The following is a 24,932-nucleotide window of genomic DNA, read 5'->3' on the forward strand; positions in this document are numbered from 1 at the left end:
TTGAGAATAAACCCTAAACCCATTTTTTGTTAGCATGAGTTATATACTCCGTATTGTTTAGACATGAAATCAATTCTTATATAGTACTCGTATTGTACTACTCCGTATTAGAGTACAAGTGTTATCCTTAAATTCTCTCTAAATAATAATGATAATAACTGATTTCTTTTAGGTGTCATTATTCTATTATTCTATCGAGTAAGTTTACTTAGCTTGTTTTATAAATAATACATTCATCTTCTTCTTATGAAACATATGGAAAAGAAAATGGATAGGAACATAGATTTTCTCTATTTAAATTATTTCGAAATGACGAATATATTTTTTTTTTATTAGTTGTACGTGATTTTACTTAGTTATTCAATGATCGTTTTCGAACGCCACTAATGAAGGTATCAAATTTAACCCAAGTACAACACAACTATCAGATTTTCCAAAAACTCTGAATTCCCATATGCATGGTGTTCGATTCAAATCGAAACAAAACATGGAGTAACGTAACTATTTAGTTTTTTCATGTCGTTGCCTAGATAGGAATTGTATTGGGTTTTGTTGTTGTTGTAAAAAACAAAATATAAAACTAACTCCTGAAGATGTATATAAAAGCTAGTTAAGAGAATATTGATCTTTAAGAATATATAAAAGTTAGCCTATCTACCAACAACTTTAAGTAAAATAACAAATCATAATTTTTTTTAAAGTTGTTCTTCCTTTATAACCTATAAATACCCATAACTCATGAATATGTGACGACTATATTTGCTGTTGTTACCCAAGGAAGGTGGCAAGTGGTGTTGGTTTTAACCAAAACCTCATACTTGACTTCCTCTTTTTTTTCATAATCAAATAATAAATATGAAATATAAAGTACAAAATATGAAATAATATATAATAAATTTAAAATACAAAATATAAAATTGACAGTTAACTTAGTATAAACTTCAATTCCTCACATATACCCCACCAACAAAAACATTCACAGAACCACTTTTTTCCAAATGGCTGTGGAACCAAACTATTGTTTCACAAACACATATGAAGATGTTCTTGCTTCCTCTTTACAATCAACAACAAATGAATCCATCGTCTATAACTTGTCGATCCTTAAAGAAAAAGCTCAACTTGCTCACTCAATCATCAACATGTTTGTCACACAAATGCAAACTCAATCCATGGCTTCTAACTCGACATCAATTAACATGGAGAACGTTGCGAGTTTGCTCCAAGAAATCATTGTGATCGCGTCTAACCTTATGTTCACATGTCAAACTATTGGACCTAGGGCTAACCATGTTGACAACCATGAAAACACGCTCGTGTTTGACCAATTGACTCAGTCAAACGCGATGTTTGAGTGGTCGAATGGTGGTGGGATTGAGAACAGTTTTGGTAGTGTGGCGTGTAACGCACGAAACAATGATATCCGTTTAAAGAAACGAAAACATGTTGAACGAGTTAACAATAAAGGATCAGGGTTGGGGTCGGGCCAAAGAATGTCACCAACAGATTATGACATTGTAGAAATGGAAGCAACCGAATTACTAGCTAAATGCACACACTATTGCCAAGTGTGCGGTAAAGGGTTCAAGCGAGACGCGAACTTAAGGATGCACATGCGGGCCCATGGGGACGAGTACAAGTCTAGTGCAGCTCTAGCCAATCCCGTAGCTATAAATGGTTCTACGTCGACGAGATTGGCTAGAAAATACTCGTGTCCACAAGAAGGGTGTAGATATAACCGTAAACATGAAAAATTCCAATCGTTAAAGTCAATGATTTGTATGAAGAATCACTACAAAAGGAGTCATTGTCCGAAATTGTATGCTTGTAGAAGATGCAACCAAAAGCAGTTTTCGGTGCATTCAGATTTACGAACACATGAGAAACATTGTGGGGACGTGAAATGGCGATGCTCGTGTGGCACGACTTTTTCAAGGAAAGATAAGCTAATGGGTCATGTTAGTTTGTTTGTAGGACATAGCCCGGCTGTTGATTCTGGTTTAATCAAGAGTCAATGAAGTTAGAAATGTTGATTTGGTCGTGGAACTTGTTTAAAATGATTAAGTGTACAGTGTACTTATATATGAATATGATAACTTTTAAAAATTTATCGATAATATAAGTTGTTTAATATCGATATCATGTATGAGGAAAGTATGGAAGTTTAACAAGTTTCTTGTCATTAGCTTATTTTTTATTAAAATTAGTTGTTTAGCATCATCGTTTTACACATATTGTTTCATGTTTGAGGAAACTATGGAACTCCATTTCTAGGATTTTTTTTTTATAAAATACTAATATTTTTAAACAGACTTGCAAAAATGGAAACTTTAGCAAAATCGTTTCGAAAATGGTAAAACCGAACTTCCAATGTTCGGTTTTGGTCAAACCCGAAGTTTGGAAGTTCGGTTTTGGTATTTTATTACTTTTGGCTGTTGAATTGATGACTGGATTGGCGACGTGGCAAAACCGAAGTTTGGAACTTCGGTTTTGCTTTAACTTCCAGCTACCTCATTTACTGTATTTTTATCCCCATAGATACCTATAATCCGTAAAAAAAAATAAAACTGACGAATGAAAAAATGACACGTGAAAACCGAAGTTTCAAACTTCGGTTTTGGTATCTGTATAAATCCGAAGTCTGTAACTTCGGTTCTCACACACAAAACACATCCCAAGCAAAAAAAATAAAAAAATCGAAAACCCTTTGATTTTTAACAAAAAAAAAATGGCTCAAACTAACCAAGTACGTGCTAGATCGGAGCCGATTGATAGTTCTTTATTGTTTTTACAAGCGGAAAGGAATCATAGATCGTATGCGGTATTTACAAAGAAGCTTGACGAGGAGAAGTTGATCAAACCAAGAAGAGCTGATCTGAGCTTTTGGCAGCATATTTCACGGCTACCAAACGAAAGAATTGATGAGCGGGTGCAGGTGTATCTCGATAATGTGGGTTTAGGTTTAGTTTGTAAATTGGGTAAATAAAGACAGGATTGGTCACTTGTTACTGCTATGATTGAAAGATGGCGCCCGGAAACGCATACGTTTCATTTACCGATTGGTACAAAATCATTACCTTATATATATATATATATATATATATATATATATATATATATATATATATATATATATATATATATATATATATATATATATATATATATATTAATTATTTATTTTAATATATATTATTTTATATTCGTAATATATATCATTAATTTAGTAAAGTATATAATATATATAAATATAGATATATGTATATATCTATATAATATGTAAATATATATCATTAATTTAGTAAAGTATATAATATATATCTATATAAATATAGATATATCATTAATTTAGTAAAGTATATAATATATATAAATATAGATATATTATTATATATTCATGATATATATCATTAATATATAATATATATTAATTCTTAATATATATATATATATATATATATATATATATATATATATATATATATATATATATATATATATATATATATATATATATATATATATATATATATATATATATATATATATATATATATATATATATATCCGAATACTATATATAAACCATATTAATATTTATAGGAGAAGCAACTGTAACGTTGCAAGACGTTCAGGTTTTATTTGGTTTACCAATAGACGGGGATGTATTCTTCGGTATTTGGTATGAAACAAATGATAGCGATTGGATACCGTTTGTCGTTACCTACTTAGGGATCGCCCCTCAGGCTATTGGTGATAGGGGTATACATAAAGGGAGGATATTAATTTCCGTTTTAATGACGGAGTTGGCAGAAGATGTTGGAGACACTATCGAGTCTCACCAACAGCGGGCTAGAGTATATATTTTAGTTATGATGGGTGGCGTTCTATTTTCTGATTCTAATGCGTATGATGTCCCTTTGAGTTTCTTGCATAGCATCCTGGACTTGAGTCCAGCTAATCGTATTAGTTGGGGTAGTGCGGTTCTCGCACATCTTTATAGAAATTTGTGTAAAGCGGCTACAAACTATGAAGCCAAGGCCATTAATGGTTCGCTACTTTTAGTACAACAGTGGGTGTATGAACGAATTCCATCCCTCGCATCAATTCTCAAAAATGATGTACGAAAGATTCCAGAGGACATGCCACCGAACCAGATTCCACTTATTCCAGCACCCTATGGTTCTAGGTATGAGATCATTGTAACTTTAAACCTTTAGTTATTGTAACTATATTCATTTGTATGTGTTATTCATATGTAGGTGGCATGGTAAACGGACTAACAAAAATACGCCAGTACATGTATTGCCTACGGTTCGCTCCCTACTTTCGGCGTTAATACCTAGACAGGTAACATTTATTTGGTGTGAAACTATAGAAGCTATGTTAAAGTCAAAACATTTATTAAGTATTATAATATGTTGATGCAGTTTATATGGCAACCCTATGATGATTTGTTATTCGCCCGACTACCCGAGCAGTGCGCATCTGACAGACCCTTATGGTCATACCGTGGGCTATTATATTCTGGGCTACTATTGAGACACATCTACTCGATCGGGTCTGTAGGCTGTTTGGATGGGCTCAGCCAATTCCAGGTGTTGAACACTTGCTTCCCGCTCAGACGCATCATCATTTGCACAAAACAAACCTTTGCATGAAAAGAAGTGTTGATATGAGGACTATTGCCCCCCAGGTCACGTACGTCGCACAATGGATTGACCGAGCCAACCATATATTTGTTGGTAGAGATGGTGGGGGTGTTAGTAGGGGTTACTATGACTGGTACAAGGCTCGCACTGTTGTGCACATTACAGATCTAGGAACCGACGAGGGTACCAACACATATCCTAAATGGGCAGGGACTACGAATGTCTATGTAAGATACATATGTGTGATATTTTAATTATTTATAAACAATAACCTTACGATCGATAATATTGGTTTACTTTTAACTATATACAGGAGGAAGGGCTTTGGAGGATGCAAGATATGGCATTTGCACAAATGCAACCAAACAGTCAACCTAACCCGCAAGCATTTTATGACATGCCACATAACCTACTTTCATACGCGCATCACCAACAGCCAAATGCTCCATTTGAATACTATCCGTCACAAAACTTCGAGTTCCTGGCTTATGATTACGGAGATCAGGCGCATTATCATGATCCTCGCCAAACCTATCCTAACCCTCAAGACACATGCAGTACCCCTCGAAATACATACACTACCCATCAAAACGTCTATAATACCCATCAGAACGTCTTCAACAGCCCTTCAAACATATACAATACCCCGTTGAACACGCATCTTGGATCATCCTCTCGGACCCCTCAAGAAACATATTATGGATCTTCCTCTCGGACCCCTAACCGAACATATGTAGGTGCCTCGTCCTCTCGAAGCCCTCTTGACGTGAGTGTTTCTGATTACCAACTTGAGGATGAGCTTGTCGAGGATTTAACCACGGGCGATGATTAAAACCGGCAACAAGTACTGCGGAGGAGTCAAAGGCAAACACAACCAACAAGGTGTGGAACCGGTCATCACCTACGATATATACGTGGGGGACGTCATGGTCATTTATTAGTTGTATTTATTTATATTGGTTGTAATGTTTATCTTTTGAACTTATTTTAATATATTCGTTGCGTTTATACATTTAGTATCGTTTTTAAACAAAACTAACAACTAGTTTATTTTAAATAACAATAACAACATACAACAATAGATTATTTAAAACAACAATAACAATAGTTTATTTTAAACAACAACAACACAATTCTCTACGTAGATCCACCATCTTTAAAGAATACCTTAATTAACGCCTTGCGTGTAATGTTAAGGATTTTAACCTTCACACTAGGGCAAAAGATAGAACAGTTTTGTAGCACCAGAACAGCTCCCTCACATATGCCTTTTACACCTTCATACTTCCCATGTACATCATCGATGATCTTGCTAGATAATGTTCCTCGAATAGTACCCGTAGTGTCCTATTAAACATAAATGAATATAGTTACATTAACCTGTTTTAGTCAACGCAATACAATTAATAAAATATACATAAGTTAGTGATGTAAACTCACTTTGAGCTTTATAGACAGATCACCGACACAATTTTTTCACAAGTCTTAACAACACCAACAACTTGATCAGCTGGTAAAAATCTACGCTGTTTCAAAATGCTTGCTATATCAGATCTACCTGCAGTTACAACAATACACATAAACTGTTGGCTTATGGTTTCAAGAATGATTATACAATTTTGTTGTTTACCTCCGTCGGATATGCAAACTCCATCGCGCGTAGCCACGAATCCAGTGTAAACGAATCATCCGCTTCGGGTCTGTTGATTATTTCCCTTACAAAATCTTGCGTAGACATGTCATCCACAACGTTATTCTCATTATTTCGAAGTTCATACGCATCTTGGAAAACACCAGCGGGTCCAGGGATTTGGTAGGATAATTTGTTCTTTTTGTTAGACCCGGAACCCCCAAGGACAGGTCGTTGTGGTGAAATAGGTTGCTTTTGTTTTTGACGGTTAAGTTAGGGGGACTCTAAAGGTCAGGGGAATGGTGGTCACTCAGTGGGTACCAATATGGTTTGTGTGGGTTTTGAAACTGATACAGATTGAGTGAAATCGGAATCATCAATATCAAGTAGGTATTCCCATCCATCGTTCTCATCATTGGCCATTTTTTTAGAATGTGATTTTGTGTTTTTTGTAGTTTTCAAATGCTGATTTCAGTGAAAATTAAAACTCAGTTGGAGGTGTTTGAAATGTGGTTGTGTTGTATGTGATGTTGTAATTGATAATGAAGTTTCAACTGGTATAAATAGATGTATAAAACCATAGATTTCGACCTGCAAAAGCAAGATTCGGCTGAGAAGTGAACAAAAAATGGCAGGACCCTCAAACTTCGGTTTTGCTGAAAAGCCTGCAAAACCGAAGTTTCAAACTTCGATTTAGGGCACGGGTGGCTAACCTTGTACACATGTCTACTAAGTCACTGTGTAAATGAATAAAATACCAAAACCGAACTTTGGAAGTTCGGTTTTATCATTTTCGAAACGATTTTGTTAAAGTTTTCATTTTTGCAAGTCTGTTTAAAAAAATTACTATTTTAAAAAAAATCCCATTTCTAGTTATGTGCATAGTTACGCGTCTAAAAGCTTTGCGTTAACAAGTTTCATGTCATCCAGCTTCGTGCAATGATGCGCAATGTGTGACTCTTCGTCATCATACTTCTGCGCATATATCATAATGCCACATTAACTCACCAAAACTTGGTGCGCACTTTCAATTCGCTCATATCTTTGTGGGGCAATTATTTCACTCATGTATTGTTGAAGTGTGAAGACAATTTCGAAACAACATAAAGCTCGTAAAACATGAGCATGGTTTCATGAAACGCGAGGCTCAGTGAAACTTGAGAAGTGAGGTTGAAACGCGAGAATGTTGGTAGGAATTGAAAGCTGTAAGGGTCGCATTTGAAAGCTTGGTGTCGAGTTTGGGATGGGTTCGCGATCTGCGAGGATCACTTCGCAAACGCGAAATAACAAAACGTGAAGTCTTGCGTATCCAACAAGTTAAGAAGATTGTTTCCTTATTTTGATTTGCACTATAAATAGGACCTTTGTATTATTTAACCCTAAACTCGAAAAAACAATAAATTACTCTCTAGTTGACCGTGGACTAAAGTAATCACAACGATTCCATATAACCACGTAATATCTTATATAGTTGGGGACGGATTATATGTAGTGACCCGAACTTTTCCATGTTTATATATATTAATTGAGATTGATATTTACATGATTAAATGTTCCAACATGTTAAGCAATCAAACTTGTTAAGACTTGATTAATTGAAATATGTTTCATATAGACAATTGACCACCCAAGTTGACCGGCGATTCACGAACGTTAAAACTTGTAAAAACGACATGATGATATATATATGGATATACATATGGTTAACATGAGATTATGATAAGTAAGTATCTCCATAAGTATATTAACAATGAGTTATATACATATAAACAAGACTACTAACTTAAGGATTTCGAAACGAGACATATATGTAAAGATTATCGTTGTAACGACATTCAAATGTATATATATCATATTAAGATATATTAATATATCATAATATCATGATAATATAATAATTTAACATCTCATTAGATATAATAAACAATGGGTTAACAACATTAATTGAGATCGTTAACTTAAAGGTTTCAAAACAACACTTACATGTAACGACTAACGATGACTTAACGACTCAGTTAAAATGTATATACATGTAGTGTATTTAGATGTATTAAAATACTTTTGGAAGACTTCAAGACATATATCAAAACACTCATACTTAACAAAAATGGTTACAGTTACTTTTCCATTCTTTTCTTTCATCAAGAATTCTAGTCGTATTCTTACCCGTATTATACACAGCTTCAAAACGTACTTACTATGAGTATATACCAATAGGAACTAGCATGGGATTCCACTCTTGATTATGTCATGTATGACTAATCAATTTTAACTTCTACCATGAGCTAGTCAACTAACTAGAACTCCTTTTAACCCCACTCACCACTCACCAATTACCACTCATCATTCACTCCATTTCACTTCCAATTCTCTTTCTAATTCTCTCTCAACACACACACACTATTATGAACGTATTTTTCCAGTAGTTAATCATCATCTTCATCAAAAATCACTTCAAGAATCAAGCTATAATCATCATAGGAAGAACACTTCAAGAACACTTCAAAAATCCCTTCAAGTTTACTAATTTACTTCCAAGCTTTCTAATCCATTCCAAGTAATCATCTAAGATCAAGAAACCTTTGTTATATACAGTAGGTTATCTTTCTTATTCAAGGTAATATTCATATTCAAACTTTGATTCAATTTCTATAACTATAAACTATCTTAATTCGAGTAAAAATCTTACTTGAACTTGTTTTTGTGTCATGATCCTACTTCAAGAACTTTCAAGCCATCCAAGATCCTTTGAAGCAAGATCATTTCTTGTCACTTCTAGTAGGTTTACCTACTAAACTTGAGGTAGTAATGATGTTCATAACATCATTCGATTCATATATATAAAACTATCTTATTCGAAGGTTTAAACTCGTAATCACTAGAACATAGTTTAGTTAATTCTAAACTTGTTCGCAAACAAAAGTTAATCCTTCTAACTTGACTTTTAAAATTAACTACACACATGTTCTATATCTATATGATATGCTAACTTAATGATTTAAAACCTGGAAACACGAAAAACACCGTAAAACCGGATTTACGCCGTCGTAATAACACCGCGGGCTGTTTTGGGTTAGTAAATTAAAAACTATGATAAACTTTGATTTAAAAGTTGTTATTCTGAGGAAATGATTTTTATTATGAACATGAAACTATATCCAAAAATTATGGTTAAACTCAAAGTGGAAGTATGTTTTCTAAAATGGTCATCTAGACGTCGTTCTTTCGACTGAAATGACTACCTTTACAAAAATGACTTGTAACTTATTTTTCCGACTATAAACTTATACTTTTTCTGTTTAGATTCATAAAATAGAGTTCAATATGAAACCATAGCAATTTGATTCACTCAAAACGGATTTAAAATGAAGAAGTTATGGGTAAAACAAGATTGGATAATTTTTCTCATTTTAGCTACGTGAAAATTGGTAACAAATCTATTCCAACCATAACTTAATCAACTTGTATTGTATATTATGTAATCTTGAGATACCATAGACACGTATACAATGTTTTGACCTATCATGTCGACACATCTATATATATTTCGGAACAACCATAGACACTCTATATGTGAATGTTGGAGTTAGCTATACAGGGTTGAGGTTGATTCCAAAATATATATAGTTTGAGTTGTGATCAATACTGAGATACGTATACACTGGGTCGTGGATTGATTCAAGATAATATTTATCGATTTATTTCTGTACATCTAACTGTGGACAACTAGTTGTAGGTTACTAACGAGGACAGCTGACTTAATAAACTTAAAATATCAAAATATATTAAAAGTGTTGTAAATATATTTTGAACATACTTTAATATATATGTATATATTGTTATATGTTCGTGAATCAACAGTGGCCAAGTCTTACTTCTCGACGAAGTAAAAATCTGTGAAAGTGAGTTATAGTCCCACTTTTAAAATCTAATATTTTTGGGATGAGAATACATGCAGGTTTTATAAATGATTTACAAAATAGACACAAGTACGTGAAACTACATTCTATGGTTGAATTATCGAAATCGAATATGCCCCTTTTTATTAAGTCTGGTAATCTAAGAATTAGGGAACAGACACCCTAATTGACGCGAATCCTAAAGATAGATCTATTGGGCCTAACAAACCCCATCCAAAGTACCGGATGCTTTAGTACTTCGAAATTTATATCATATCCGAAGGGTGTCCCGGAATGATGGGGATATTCTTATATATGCATCTTGTTAATGTCGGTTACCAGGTGTTCATCATATGAATGACTTTTATCTCTATGTATGGGATGTGTATTGAAATATGAAATCTTGTGGTCTATTATTATGATTTGATATATATAGGTTAAACCTATAACTCACCAACATTTTTGTTGACGTTTTAAGCATGTTTATTCTCAGGTGATTATTAAGAGCTTCCGCTGTCGCATACTTAAATAAGGACGAGATTTGGAGTCCATGCTTGTATGATATTGTGTAAAAACTGCATTCAAGAAACTTATTTTGCTGTAACATATTTGTATTGTAAACCATTATGTAATGGTCGTGTGTAAACAGGATATTTTAGATTATCATTATTTGATAATCTACGTAAAGCTTTTTAAACCTTTATTGATGAAATAAAGGTTATGGTTTGTTTTAAAATGAATGCAGTCTTTGAAAAACGTCTCATATAGAGGCCAAAACCTCGCAACGAAATCAATTAATATGGAACGTTTTTAATCAATAAGAACGGGACATTTCAGTTGGTATCCGAGCGTTGGTCTTAGAGAACCAGAATTTTGCATTAGTATGTCTTATCGAGTTTGTTAGGATGCATTAGTGAGTCTGGACTTCGACCGTGGTTACTTGAAAAATGATTGCTTAACAAATTTTGTTGGAAACTATATATTTTTAACATGTGAATATTATGTGATATATTAATCTCTTAACGCGTTTGATATTATGTGATAGATGTCTACCTCTAGAACAAGTCCCATTGACTCACCTAATAATAATGAAGAGTCAAATGTAAATTGAAATGATTCGTGGACTGATTCACAAGTTCCCGAAGAGGAACCGGAAGAAGAGTCGGAACCAGAAGAAGAATCGGAACCGGAAGAAGAATCGGAACCGGGTGAAGAAATAGAACCGGTGGGGGAAATAATAAAACGGTTAAGTAAAAGAAAATCCTCAACCAACCGACCAAGGTTAATTATGGTCAATGGTGTTTCCGCTAAGGAAGCAAAATATTAGGAGGATTACCAATTCTCCGATGAATCGGATTCTGACAAGAATTCCGATGATGTTATAGAAATTACCCCAACTGAATTTAAAAAGGCAAAAGAAAATAATAAGGGAAAGGGCATAAAAATAGAGAAATCTAATTCCAACCCCGATGAACTTTATATGTATCGTCAACCCCCGAAGTCCTTAAGTTGTAACAATGACCCGGGAACCTCTAAACCACCAGGTTTTTCTAAACCAATGTGGAAAACGACGGCTCGTATTAGGGGAACTTCATATATCCCTGGAAACTTGGCAAAACGAACCAAAACCGAAGAAGAAGAAACAAGCGAGTCGGAATAAGATAGTTGTATTCGTGTGGTGTAATATATGTAATATAGTGTGCTTATGCTTTATGATATATGTAAAAATTGCTTGTATTAATAAGTATTTTTTTTATGAATCTAACTCTTGTCTATTTTACAGTATAAAAACACAAAATGGATAGACAACCCAATATTTTAAGAGACCTACCCGGAGACATGATTGATGAAATCTTGTCTTGAGTCGGTCAGAATTCTTCGGCACAACTATTTAAGGTGAGATCAGTTTGTAAGACATTCGAAGAACGTTCCAAGAATGCCTTGGTTTATAAAAGGCTTTCGTTCAAAAGATGGGGGATATCACATTGGGAAATCCATAAGTTACGATGTGTTTACTTTGACGCATATATTGCGGGGAACCCAAATGCTATTTTACGCAATGGGTTAAGAAATTATTTTGACTCAATATATCCGAATATTGGACTTCGTGATTTAGAAAAAGCGGCTAACATGCAACATAAAGAAGCATGTTATGCTTACGGATTAGTAATGTTCGCTTCTCACCAAAGTGAGAACAAGAACATCGGCCTACAACTATTAAACAAAACGTTCCCACAAGTGACGGAGTCGGTAATTGGGGTAAGAAATGAGGTTTTTAGATTGTTACGGGACTGCTGGACATTACGTAACCCTCGTCCCTTTGACGACATTACAACACGCTGTCTTATCAACGGCCATAACGGTTATGTTCCACAAGACCAAGGATGGGAAGTAGTCCTAGTAAAACCAGAATGCATGACTTGTTTCTGGATGTATGAATTACGTGTCTTTATTGCCTTTGCTGAACGACTTATGTACTAGCTAGAATTATCTTCACAACTATCTTGTATCAAAGTTATTGTGTGTTATATTTCATGCTTTATGTAAAATAAGCGGTATTGTAAGTTTGTAAAATATTGTGTAAAAGTTTGAACGCGAAATATTATTATAATCAGTTTTTCATATAGAATTGTAGTAGTTGAATTGTATATTAGCTACTAAGTATGAACTTAACGGGTAGGTACTACCCAAATTTAAACTTATAAAACGCTAATATGAAGAAAAAGCTTTTATAAATGAGTTCATATTATGCTACGAAATACTATTAACTACTCTTAATATTCTGTATGATTAACTTGTTCCATTTGACTATTTTGAAGGAAATGGCACCGACTACTCGACACACCGTGAATATGAATGAAGAGGAATTCCGTACTTTTCTAGCTTCAAACATAGCCGCAGTACAGGCTGCGCTACATACCAACAATAACCTTGGATCTAGCAGTACAGGAAATCGTGTAGGATGCACCTACAAAGAATTCACTGCCTGCAAACCTTTGGAATTTGATGGAACCGAAGGATCGATCGGATTGAAACGGTGGACCGAGAAGGTCGAATCGGTGTTTGCCATAAGTTAGTGTACTGAAGAGGACAAAGTAAAGTACGCTACGCATACCTTCATAGGTTCTGCGTTAACATGGTGGAATACCTATCTAGAGCAAGTGGGACAAGACGATGCGTACGCACTACCGTGGTCAGCATTCAAGCACTTGATGAACGAGAAGTACCATCCCAGAACCGAGGTCAATAAGTTCAAGACAGAACTTAGAGGGTTACAAACCCAAGGATTTAATATTACCACATACGAAAGACGATTCACAGAATTGTGCCTATTGTGTCCGGGAGCATTCGAAGATGAGGAAGAGAAGATCGACGCGTTTGTGAAAGGATTACCGGAAAGAATCCAAGAAGATATAAGTTCACACGAGCCCGCCTCCATACAACAGGCATGTAGAATGGCTCACAAACTAGTGAACCAGATTGAAGAAAGAATTAAAGAATAGACTGCTGAAGAGGCCAATGTGAAGCAAGTCAAAAGAAAGTGGGAGGAAAACGGTGATAAGAATCACCAATACAACAACAACAGCAATTACAACAATAATCGTAACAATTATCCTAACAATCGCAACATCAATCGCAACTACAACAAACGGCCCAACAACAACAACAACAACAACAACAACAACAGCAACTACAACAATCATCCCAATAACAATAATAACCGCAACAACAACAACAATCAGAAGCAGCTATGCCAAAGGTGTGAAAAGTATCACTCGGGGTTCTGCACCAAATTTTGCAACAAGTGTAAAAGAAATGGTCATAGCGCGGCAAAGTGTGAGGTCTACGGACCAGGGGTTAATAGAACGAAAGGAACAAATGGTGTCGGAACGAGTAATGGCGGAGCAAGTAGTGTCGGAGAAAGTTATGCCAATGTAGTTTGTTATAAATGTGGAAAACCGGGCCACATTATTAGAAATTGCCCGAACCAGGAGAACACGAATGGACAAGGCCGCGGAAGAGTTTTCAATATTAATGCGGCAGAGGCACAAGAAGACCCGGGGCTTGTTACGGGTACATTTCTTATTGACAATAAATCTGCTTACGTTTTATTTGATTCGGGTGCGGATAGAAGCTATATGAGTAGAGATTTTTGTGCTAAATTAAGTTGTCCATTGACGCCTTTGGATAGTAAATTTTTACTCGAATTAGCAAATGGTAAATTAATTTTAGCAGATAATATATGTCGGAATCGATAAATTAAAATGGTTAGCGAAACATTTAAGATTGATTTGATACCAGTAGAGTTAGGGAGTTTTGATGTGATAATCGGTATGGACTGGTTGAAAGAAGTGAAAGCAGAGATCGTTTGTTACAAAAATGCAATTCGCATTATACGAGAAAAAGGAAAACCCTTAATGGTGTACGGAGAAAAGGGCAACACAAAGCTACATCTTATTAGTAATTTGAAGGCACAAAAACTAATAAGAAAAGGTTGCTATGCTGTTCTAGCACACGTTGAGAAAGTACAAACTGAAGAAAAGAGCATCAATGATGTTTCCATTGCAAAAGAATTTCCCGATGTATTTCCGAAAGAATTACCGGGATTACCCCCACATCGATCCGTTGAATTTCAAATAGATCTTGTACCAGGAGCTGCACCAATAGCTCGTGCTCCTTACAGACTCGCGGTGATGACCCGGGAATTTCCGACCAAATTTAAACTTAAATCTTATTTGATTTCGACACAATAAGCAAAGTCTGGTAGGTTGAATCTCAAAATTTTTGAACTGTTTAATGAAATCATTTGACCATTGATTATTCCTGACGATTCACGAACCATAATTTGTAAATAGATATGTATATATAAATATGGTATATATGAAACTTGACATATACAAATATTATTATTATTACTATCATTAGTAATATTACTATTATTACTATTATCTGATTCATTAAAGTTAGATATTAAAATTTGTATAATTAATGTTATTACGATTCTTTATATACTTAATATACAGATATATAGATATACAAGAAATTAGATATAAGATAATATATTATCAAAATTTTTAATATTATTATTATCAACAATATTATAAAAAGTAATATTTTTTTTAGTATTAATAAACATATTATTTTTATCGTTTTATTATGATTGTTATTAGCAAACTTATTATAAATTTATGATTCTTAATATTATTACTATTTATAAATATTAATACAATTATTATTATTGATATTATTATTTTATTATTTTTATTATTATTATAAGAACTTCGATATTTCTTTATTAATAATTAGTATCTTATTATTAATAATTTTATAATTATTAAAGTTTATGAATTATAATCAAATATATAAGCAGATTTATATAAATACTTATAAATATATAAAATACAGATTTACATATATATAAAAATGCATATACTGATATAATTACAGTTAGATAGATAAACGGTATATATATATATATATATATATATATATATATATATATATATATATATATATATATATATATATATATATATATATGCATAGACCATTATATGCTGTTATATATAATAAAAATCAGTATTTATATTACAAAGATAATTATTACTTGCATTTTATGTATTTTTTATTAATAACATATATCAAATAATTAAAATATAAAGTATATATATATATATTTGAATAAACCAAAATCTGTTTCACCTCACTCTCATACTTTAATCGATTTTGTCTATGTCTCACAAGCTGTTAAACGATCGTACCATCTGTTTATCAATCAGCCTTTCTTTTTTATTTTTTTTATTTATTTTCTGTACCTGGCAAGGAAAATGTCGACCTTAATCACTGTAACAATCAATCACATTCAGGGTACATCACAACAGAAGACTTATACTATCAATTAACATTTCATATATACCTGTTACAGCTAATAAATTATCGAATTAAAACGAAACCTGAAGAACACCTTGTCGCCTACCCTGTTCTTGACCCAAATAATTAAAAACTTGATTTTCATATCAAATTCGAAAATGTGTAAATGAGGAGTTGTTAGGAATCTCTTCTTCAAACTTTCTGTATTTTATCAAAGCTCAATTCCTCATAACACTCTCGAATTTTGGAAGTTAACTTATAATTTCAAAAGTCAAAACGAGGTGTTCATTCAAAAATTTGAATTCGTTTTAGTGTTTCCCGTCAAATTGATCATTCAGAAAGTTTTTAACAATGATTTAGAAACTTTTCATGTTAAGGTCTCAGTCTAAAACATTCAAAAAAATATCGATTTGGATTCCTAGTTCATACGCGTGCATTTTTTTCTGTCACAGCATTTTTTTAATTTTTCTTTCTTTCTTTTCTGAATTAACTAATCACAGGAAATCGGTTATGTATAAATATTAAGTCCTAAAGTTAATAAGAAAACAAGAATCGCTAGTTGTGTGATTTCTGGTCGACATATAGGTGAAGGAGAAGGGTGAGAACAGATAAGGTTTATAAGGAATTAGATGTGAGGTTATATCAGAAAATAGGCAACAGCCTGGACGGTTAAAAGAAGTGACGGGTATTCGAGAGGTCGGGGGTTCGAGTCCCTGTTGGGACAGTATTTTTTGGGACGATTTTCATTGAAGGTAGCCTAACAATATTTCATTTACTATGTTATTATTATTATTATTATTATTACTATTATTATTACTATATATTGTTGTTATTATTAATATTGTTATTATTAGTTAGTATTATTATTACTAGTATTATTGTTATCATTGTTATAATGACTACAAATGAAATTCTTATCATTTTTATTATTATTATTACTAGTATAAGTATTATTATTATTATTATTATTATTATTATTATTATTATTATTATTATTATTATTATTATTATTATTAGGATTATTAATTATTATTACGAGTATCATTTAGTGAACCATTACTAAAAATTTTATTTGTACTAAAATGGTTATCTTTATAGTTACTAATAATATCAATAATATTACTGTTATCATTAAGACTATGAGTACCTTTATTTTAAACTATAATTTTATTTAAAAACTAGGTAGTATCATTATCATTAACATTATGAGTATTATTAAACTTATTATCTTATATAAATTATCATTAAATCTAATAGTATTATTATCTATACCTTAATATTTTCGTTGACTTAACTAACAAATGATATTCAAATAACAATATATTTAATAACGCAAAAGCAAACTATATTAATATCTTATGTTTTTTAAAAATAAATAAAATGAATACAATGAAACATATATATTATTGATATTAAAACATATATTACTAATAATATATAAGATCGTTCGATTACAAGTATATGTATTAATGAATACACAAATGATATAGGTTCGTGAATCCGAGGCCAACCCTACACTTGTTAATGACGTCATATGTATTTTTACTACAAAATACATTAGGTGAGTTCATTTGATTTTTTTTTACTCATTACATTTTTGGGCTGAGTATACATGCAAATGCTTTATTAACTGTTTTACAATATTTATATGCGTGAGTTTCATTTGCTCCCTTTTTAAATGCTTTTGCAATATATATTTTTGGGACTGAGAATACATGCGCTGCTTTTATAAATGTTTTACGAAATAGACACAAGTAATCAAAATTACATTATATGGTTGAATGATCGAAATCGAATATGCCCTTTTTTATTAAGTCTGGTAATCTAAGAATTAGGGAACAGACACCCTAATTGACGCGAATCCTAAAGATAGATCTATCGGGCCCAACAAGCCCCATCCAAAGTACCGGATGCTTTAGTACTTCGAAATTTATATCATGTCCGAAGAAGGATCCTGGAATGATGGGGATATTTTTATATGCATATTGTGAATGTCGGTTACCAGGTGTTCAATCCATATGAATGATATTTTTGTCTCTATGCATGGGACGTATGTTTACGAGAAATGGAAATATGAAATCTTGTGGTCTATTAAAATTATGAAATGATTATTTATGTTAAACTAATGAACTCATCAACCTTTTGGTTGACACTTTAAAGCATGTTTATTCTCAGGTATGAAAGAAATCTTCCGCTGTGCATTTGCTCATTTTAGGGCTATTACTTGGAGTCATTCATGGCATATTTCGAAAGACGTTGCATTCGAGTCGTTGAGTTCATCAAGATTATTATTAAGTCAATTACAGTTGGTTATATTATGAAATGGTATGCATGTCATCAACATTCGATGTAAATGAAAGGTTGTCTTTTAAAAACGAATGTAATGTTCGTAAAATGTATCATATAGAGGTCAAGTGCCTCGCGATGTAACCGACTATTGTGAATCGTTTGTAATCGATATGGACATTGTCCGGATGGATTAGGACGGGTCCTTTCAGTTGGTATCAGAGCGGTGGTCTTAGTGAACCAGGTCTTGCATTAGTATGTCTAACTGATAGTTGTTAGGATGCATTAGTGAGTCTGGACTTCGACCGTGTCTGCATGTCAAAAGTTTTGCTTATCATTTTTGTCGGAAATCATCTGTTTATCATCCCTAGGAAATTACCTGCTTATCATTCTTAGTCTAGACACATTTTACTGCAATGATTGCATGAATAGTGTATGGACAAAAATTAGTATCTTAGCGTATCTGCTAATTCATATCTTAGCTTATATGTTATTGTTATCTTTACCTGACAGCTTCCGTAGATTCCTCCGTAACTTATGAGATTTTAGTATTACATATGCATATGTAAATTATGTACTGCAGGGTACTAATCTATATCCTATAATCTATTTCTTATCGAAAATCATTCATCTGATCGTACGGGATGAATCCCTAAACCAGTTCGAGTCCCTCAGATTCCGATAAGCTATTCCGATAGTTATTCCGACAGCTATTCCGACATAGATGTTCACCTAAGCTCCGAAAATAGCGTCATTGGCATGAATCAACCAATCAGCCATTATCAATTCATCTGATGGGTTCGTAGTCGACTTAATTAATGGAAACGCGCAAAAGGCAATCCCTTCCACCAACCAAATTCACCTCTTGACAATGAATCTGAAGCGTTTACCGGCGAACCTGTTCGAGACACCATTTTCAGTCTCATTTCCGGGGTAACTTGACAAGATTATATTCTATCCACAATTCTGAACCTTATTCATCCGCTCATTCCGATCGACAATCATCCTGGAGTAATAAGTCAACGAACTTCGCGCTCGAATTGTAGCTTTGAAACATATGGTGCAAAACGTACCAGCTTCAGCAACAGCACCAGCAACATCAATACCATCAACAATCCATGCTTCAATATCATCATCTGTACTTTGAGTATGATCTTCGTTCTACGTATCGTTCTACCTCATTTATCTTCGTTCGACATGGCGATTAGGTAATCTCTAATGTTTTAGAGATTATATAGTATTGTTCTAATGATAAATCAAATGAGTTTAATAACATATTGACTCATTAAATCCATGATTACATATGAAGAAAATATATATGTAAGTATATTTTCATAAAGATTGTAATTAAAAATTCTTTCGTATAAACTGTTAATGATGAAAATATTTTAACGGGTAGGTAATACCCGAGGAATATTTAGATTTCACATTAATAAGTTACATTGTACATTCTTCGAATCTGATTCAACAGTCATTTACTATCCTAATTACATCTACCGATATACGAATCCGTTCACCACAGATTAACCATTTTCATTCAAATTCAATTTCATATTTGGATTTTGACTTACCAGAATTCAACAAGTGGCATAATGAAGAAATAATAAACATAATAAAAATTGATTAAAAACAGACTAATTAACAACATGAAATTCTATTAAGAATCCACGCTAACAAAATCCTAGCTAACTGTTAATTCCTTATTACCATTTAATTTATTTATCGCAGTTTAATTATCGCAATTATATTCTCGCAATTTTATTTATCGTCATTTAATTTCGGTTATTTATTTTACGCACTTTATTTATCGTCATTCTGTTATTTACGCATTTTAAATATCGGGACACGTATACAATGTTTTGACATATCATATCGACCCATCTATATATATATATATATATATATATATATATATATATATATATATATATATATATATATATATATATAGTTTGAGTTGTGATCGAGTATGAGACGTATACGGGTCACGATACGTATTAATTAATTCGAATATTATATATAAAACTATATATGAATTACTGGACTGTTACTGTGGAATATCAACTGTGGACTACCAACAGTGGACAATTAAAATGAATTAAAATATTGATTATAACATATGAAACTAAACAATTCTTCAAGTTTGCCACTTGATTTCATCTTAAACCTCATTTGTATCTTGACGATTACAATCCGCGTTCAAACCTTTCATGATTCTTGAAAACACCTCAATCGAGAGGATGAACCAACTGCACATTTCCTATGGAAGAAAAGATCGATGCATATTATTATGCACCTGAAAACACTCGGAACTTGAGTAAACGTTTAACGCATAGCTGTGCTAATTCCTTTAGCGTTATTATTATCGAAATTAAATTTGCAATCTCTTTCCAAATTAGCCAATTTTTTCACAGCTCCAACAAGTCAACTTCGACTTTTCGTTCGAAACAACCTTATTATAACCTTGATATGTATACGTGCTCTTTTATTGTTACCGGGGAACCTTTCATATTTTACCATATTACCAACAGATGTACCAGCAACCTCGTTGCTTCTTGGTTTAAATCTCTCTGATAAATCATTATATTTATTCATTGAAACCCTATCATATACCCATCCGCATCTTGTAACGAATACTGCCATACCAATTACCGGGAATCAGCTATCAGTACTTTGAAAACTCACAGCATATCTACATCAACAGTTATATGTATCCATATAACATTTATCTCTTAGAATTATGATCTTTCATTCTGAAAAGTACTCAGTCACAAATCAATATTCTGAATGTTGAAAAAGCTGAATGAAGCAGCAGAAACCATAGACAACCGTAAAACGACCTTAATCATCGAAAGTTTGATGACAAAGAATAGTATGTTGGAAAAGCTCAGAAAAGTTGGAACTAGAAAAATGTATTGAGTTAACCACGAAGGAGACCAAGGACTAAACTTGTACATTAAGAATCCTGATGATTCTGTTTCTGATGAAATTAGCTAATACCTTACTCCTTAACCGCTCTAAATCATCGTGAATGAATTTCTTCATCACAATTTGATTCTGAAATTCTAAGATATCATCGTATTCTTCTTTATTAATATCCTCAATATTTCTGAAGATACCTTCATAAATATTCTCGTCCAAAGTTATATATCTCTTCGTGTTATCTGTATTACATCATATTGAAAACTGTTTTAGTTTTCAATATTCTGTAACATCTAAGTATAAATTATGAATGAATTCTGGAGAAGTGTTGGAAATTGAAGCATGAGTTAGTATAATATAATGACACTTGATCAACGTGATTATATTACAGTAAGTCATGCTGAGTTCTAATGGAACATTATGGTTCACAGTAGATCATACCACCATCATGTGTCATGTTACATAACTCTTTCATTCTAATTAATTTCTGAACATATCAAGAAAGTATATTCTTGATAGCTCTATTCTCAATGATTCTGGTAATTTGAGGAATCAAATCGTGCTATTACATTCTTTCTTGATTATAACATTAAATTCATTCGAAACTCCATACTTACAAATTCTAGACCATTACTCGTTTTACTAGAGGTCGAGAGGAGATTAAAAAGACGAAGAACTCCGAAACATAAAGGAAGATATAAAACTCGACAACAACACTGAAATTACATTAATTAAAAATTAAAAACATCACGACAATTAAAAAAAATTAAAAGATTATAATCAAACTACTCGTTGTCGTCAATTGTCATCTGCAAAGTAGCGTTCACTAGTCATTTCACCATCCGTGAGGTACTCTGGAGACATCGGTATTTCTCTTGATGCCTCAACTGCTGCTTCAGCTGATTCATCGAAGTAACGATAACCCAACGTCTCTTCATCTTCAAGAATCGCATACAAAGAAATGCGTTTACCGCGATCTTCAATGGTATCTTTTATAAAGTACCATTGATCATCGGTACACAGAAAACTTGCCCTACAATCCGCATCATAATCGTCTTTATAAAAGAACACAGACGTGAATTCACACGGAACTTTTTCCTTCAGAAAGGATAGCAAGTCTTGTAAACCAACATCACGAATATCGATATCTTCAAACGAAATACTGTCACCCCACTTATATTCCTTCATTTGATTACGAAAATCACCTCCGTAATGAACGTCGAATGAAACAATCATTGGAGGAAGTGTTAACATTTTGCAGTTTGGGAGTGTTTGATTTTGATTTTGAGAAAGGTGGAAATATAAAAGAAATATATGTTTGAGTGTATAAAATAAAGTATATGGTTGGTGTTTTTATAGTGTAAAAGTGACCGTTGGGATAGCCGTTGGAATTTTTTTTATTTTACTAATGGCTAAAAATTTGGGCAAGTTTTTGGGCGAAGGTGGGCGATGCCATTGGGACCTCTCTCATGATAATTTCATTCGTGCTCTTCGAGTAATCGAATCGTTTTATCCAAATTATTCAATAATGATAAAACTCTATTTATCAAACTCATATTCGTTCGGAAAACATATTTATTGTTAGCCATGACGACCTCACTCAAATTTCGGGACGAAATTTCTTTAACGGGTAGGTACTGTGATGACCCGGGAATTTCCGACCAAATTTAAACTTAAATCTTATTTGATTTCGACACAATAAGCAAAGTCTGGTAGGTTGAATCTCAAAATTTTTGAACTGTTTAATGAAATCATTTGACCATTGATTATTCCTGACGATTCACGAACCATAATTTGTAAATAGATATGTATATATAAATATGGTATATATGAAACTTGACATATACAAATATTATTATTATTACTATCATTAGTAATATTACTATTATTACTGTTATCTGATTCATTAAAGTTAGATATTAAAATTTGTATAATTAATGTTATTATGATTCTTTATATACTTAATATACAGATATATAGATATACAAGAAATTAGATATAAGATAATATATTATCAAAATTTTTAATATTATTATTATCAACAATATTATAAAAAGTAATATTTTTTTTAGTATTAATAAACATATTATTTTTATCGTTTTATTATGATTGTTATTAGCAAACTTATTATAAATTTATGATTCTTAATATTATTACTATTTATAAATATTAATACAATTATTATTATTGATATTATTATTTTATTATTTTTATTAATATTATTAGAACTTCGATATTTCTTTATTAATAATTAGTATCTTATTATTAATAATTTTATAATTATTAAAGTTTATGAATTATAATCAAATATATAAGCAGATTTATATAAATACTTATAAATATATAAAATACAGATTTACATATATATAAAAATGCATATACTGATATAATTACAGTTAGATAGATAAACGGTGTGTATATATATATATATATATATATATATATATATATATATATATATATATATATATATATATATATATATATATATATATATATATGCATAGACCATTATATGCTGTTATATATAATAAAAATCAGTATTTATATTACAAAGATAATTATTACTTGCATTTTATGTATTTTTTATTAATAACATATATCAAATAATTAAAATATAAAGTATATATATATATTTGAATAAACCAAAATCTGTTTCACCTCACTCTCATACTTTAATCGATTTTTTCTATGTCTCACAAGCTGTTAAACGATCGTACCATCTGTTTATCAATCAGCCTTTCTTTTTTATTTTTTTTATTTATTTTCTGTACCTGGCAAGGAAAATGTCGACCTTAATCACTGTAACAATCAATCACATTCAGGGTACATGACAACAGAAGACTTATACTATCAATTAACATTTCATATATACCTATTACAGCTCATAAATTATCGAATTAAAACGAAACCCGAAGAACACCTTGTCGCCTACCCTGTTCTTGACCCAAATAATTAAAAACTCGATTTTCATATCAAATTTGAAAATGTGTAAATGAGGAGTTGTTAGGAATCTCTTCTTCAAACTTTCTGTATTTTATCAAAGCGCAATTCCTCATAACACTCTCGAATTTTGGAAGTCAACTTATAATTTCAAAAGTCAAAACGAGGTGTTCATTCAAAAATTTGAATTCGTTTTAGTGTTTCCCGTCAAATTGATCATTCAGAAAGTTTTTAACAATGATTTAGAAACTTTTTCATGTTAAGGTCTCAGTCTAAAACATTCAAAAAAATATCGATTTGGATTCCTAGTTCATACGCGTGCATTTTTTTCTGTCACAACATTTTTTTAATTTTTCTTTCTTTCTTTTCTGAATTAACTAATCACAGGAAATCGGTTATGTATAAATATTAAGTCCTAAAGTTAATAAGAAAACAAGAATCGCTAGTTGTGTGATTTCTGGTCGACATATAGGTGAAAGAGGAGGGTGAGAACAGATAAGGTTTATAAGGAATTAGATGTGAGGTTATATCAGAAAATAGGCAACAGCCTGGACGGTTAAAAGAAGTGACGGGTATTCGAGAGGTCGGGGGTTCGAGTCCCTGTTGGGACAGTATTTTTTGGGACGATTTTCATTGAAGGTAGCCTAACAATATTTCATTTACTATGTTATTATTATTATTATTATTATTATTACTATTATTATTACTATATATTGTTGTTATTATTAA

The 24,932-nt window shown here is 32.1% G+C and overlaps 2 protein-coding genes across 2 annotated transcripts; one reads left to right on the plus strand and one right to left on the minus strand.

Annotated features, from left to right (window-relative positions):
* The first annotated feature begins 998 nt into the window (after positions 1–998).
* LOC139854722 (protein SENSITIVE TO PROTON RHIZOTOXICITY 2-like) lies at positions 999–2,018 on the plus strand. Its single transcript, XM_071844008.1, has one exon. It carries the CDS (start codon positions 999–1,001, stop codon positions 2,016–2,018), a length of 1,020 nt encoding a protein of 339 aa, XP_071700109.1.
* A 3,771-nt stretch (positions 2,019–5,789) lies between these two features.
* LOC139854723 (uncharacterized) lies at positions 5,790–6,705 on the minus strand. The gene is made up of 3 exons (XM_071844009.1): positions 6,604–6,705; positions 6,283–6,534; positions 5,790–5,999 (listed from the first exon to the last, which is right to left on the minus strand). Exons 1-3 carry the CDS (start codon positions 6,703–6,705, stop codon positions 5,790–5,792), a joined length of 564 nt encoding a protein of 187 aa, XP_071700110.1.
* Positions 6,706–24,932: the final 18,227 nt, after the last annotated feature.

This window comes from Rutidosis leptorrhynchoides, chromosome 6 (assembly GCF_046630445.1).
Source record: "Rutidosis leptorrhynchoides isolate AG116_Rl617_1_P2 chromosome 6, CSIRO_AGI_Rlap_v1, whole genome shotgun sequence".
NCBI classification, from domain to species: domain Eukaryota; kingdom Viridiplantae; phylum Streptophyta; class Magnoliopsida; order Asterales; family Asteraceae; genus Rutidosis; species Rutidosis leptorrhynchoides.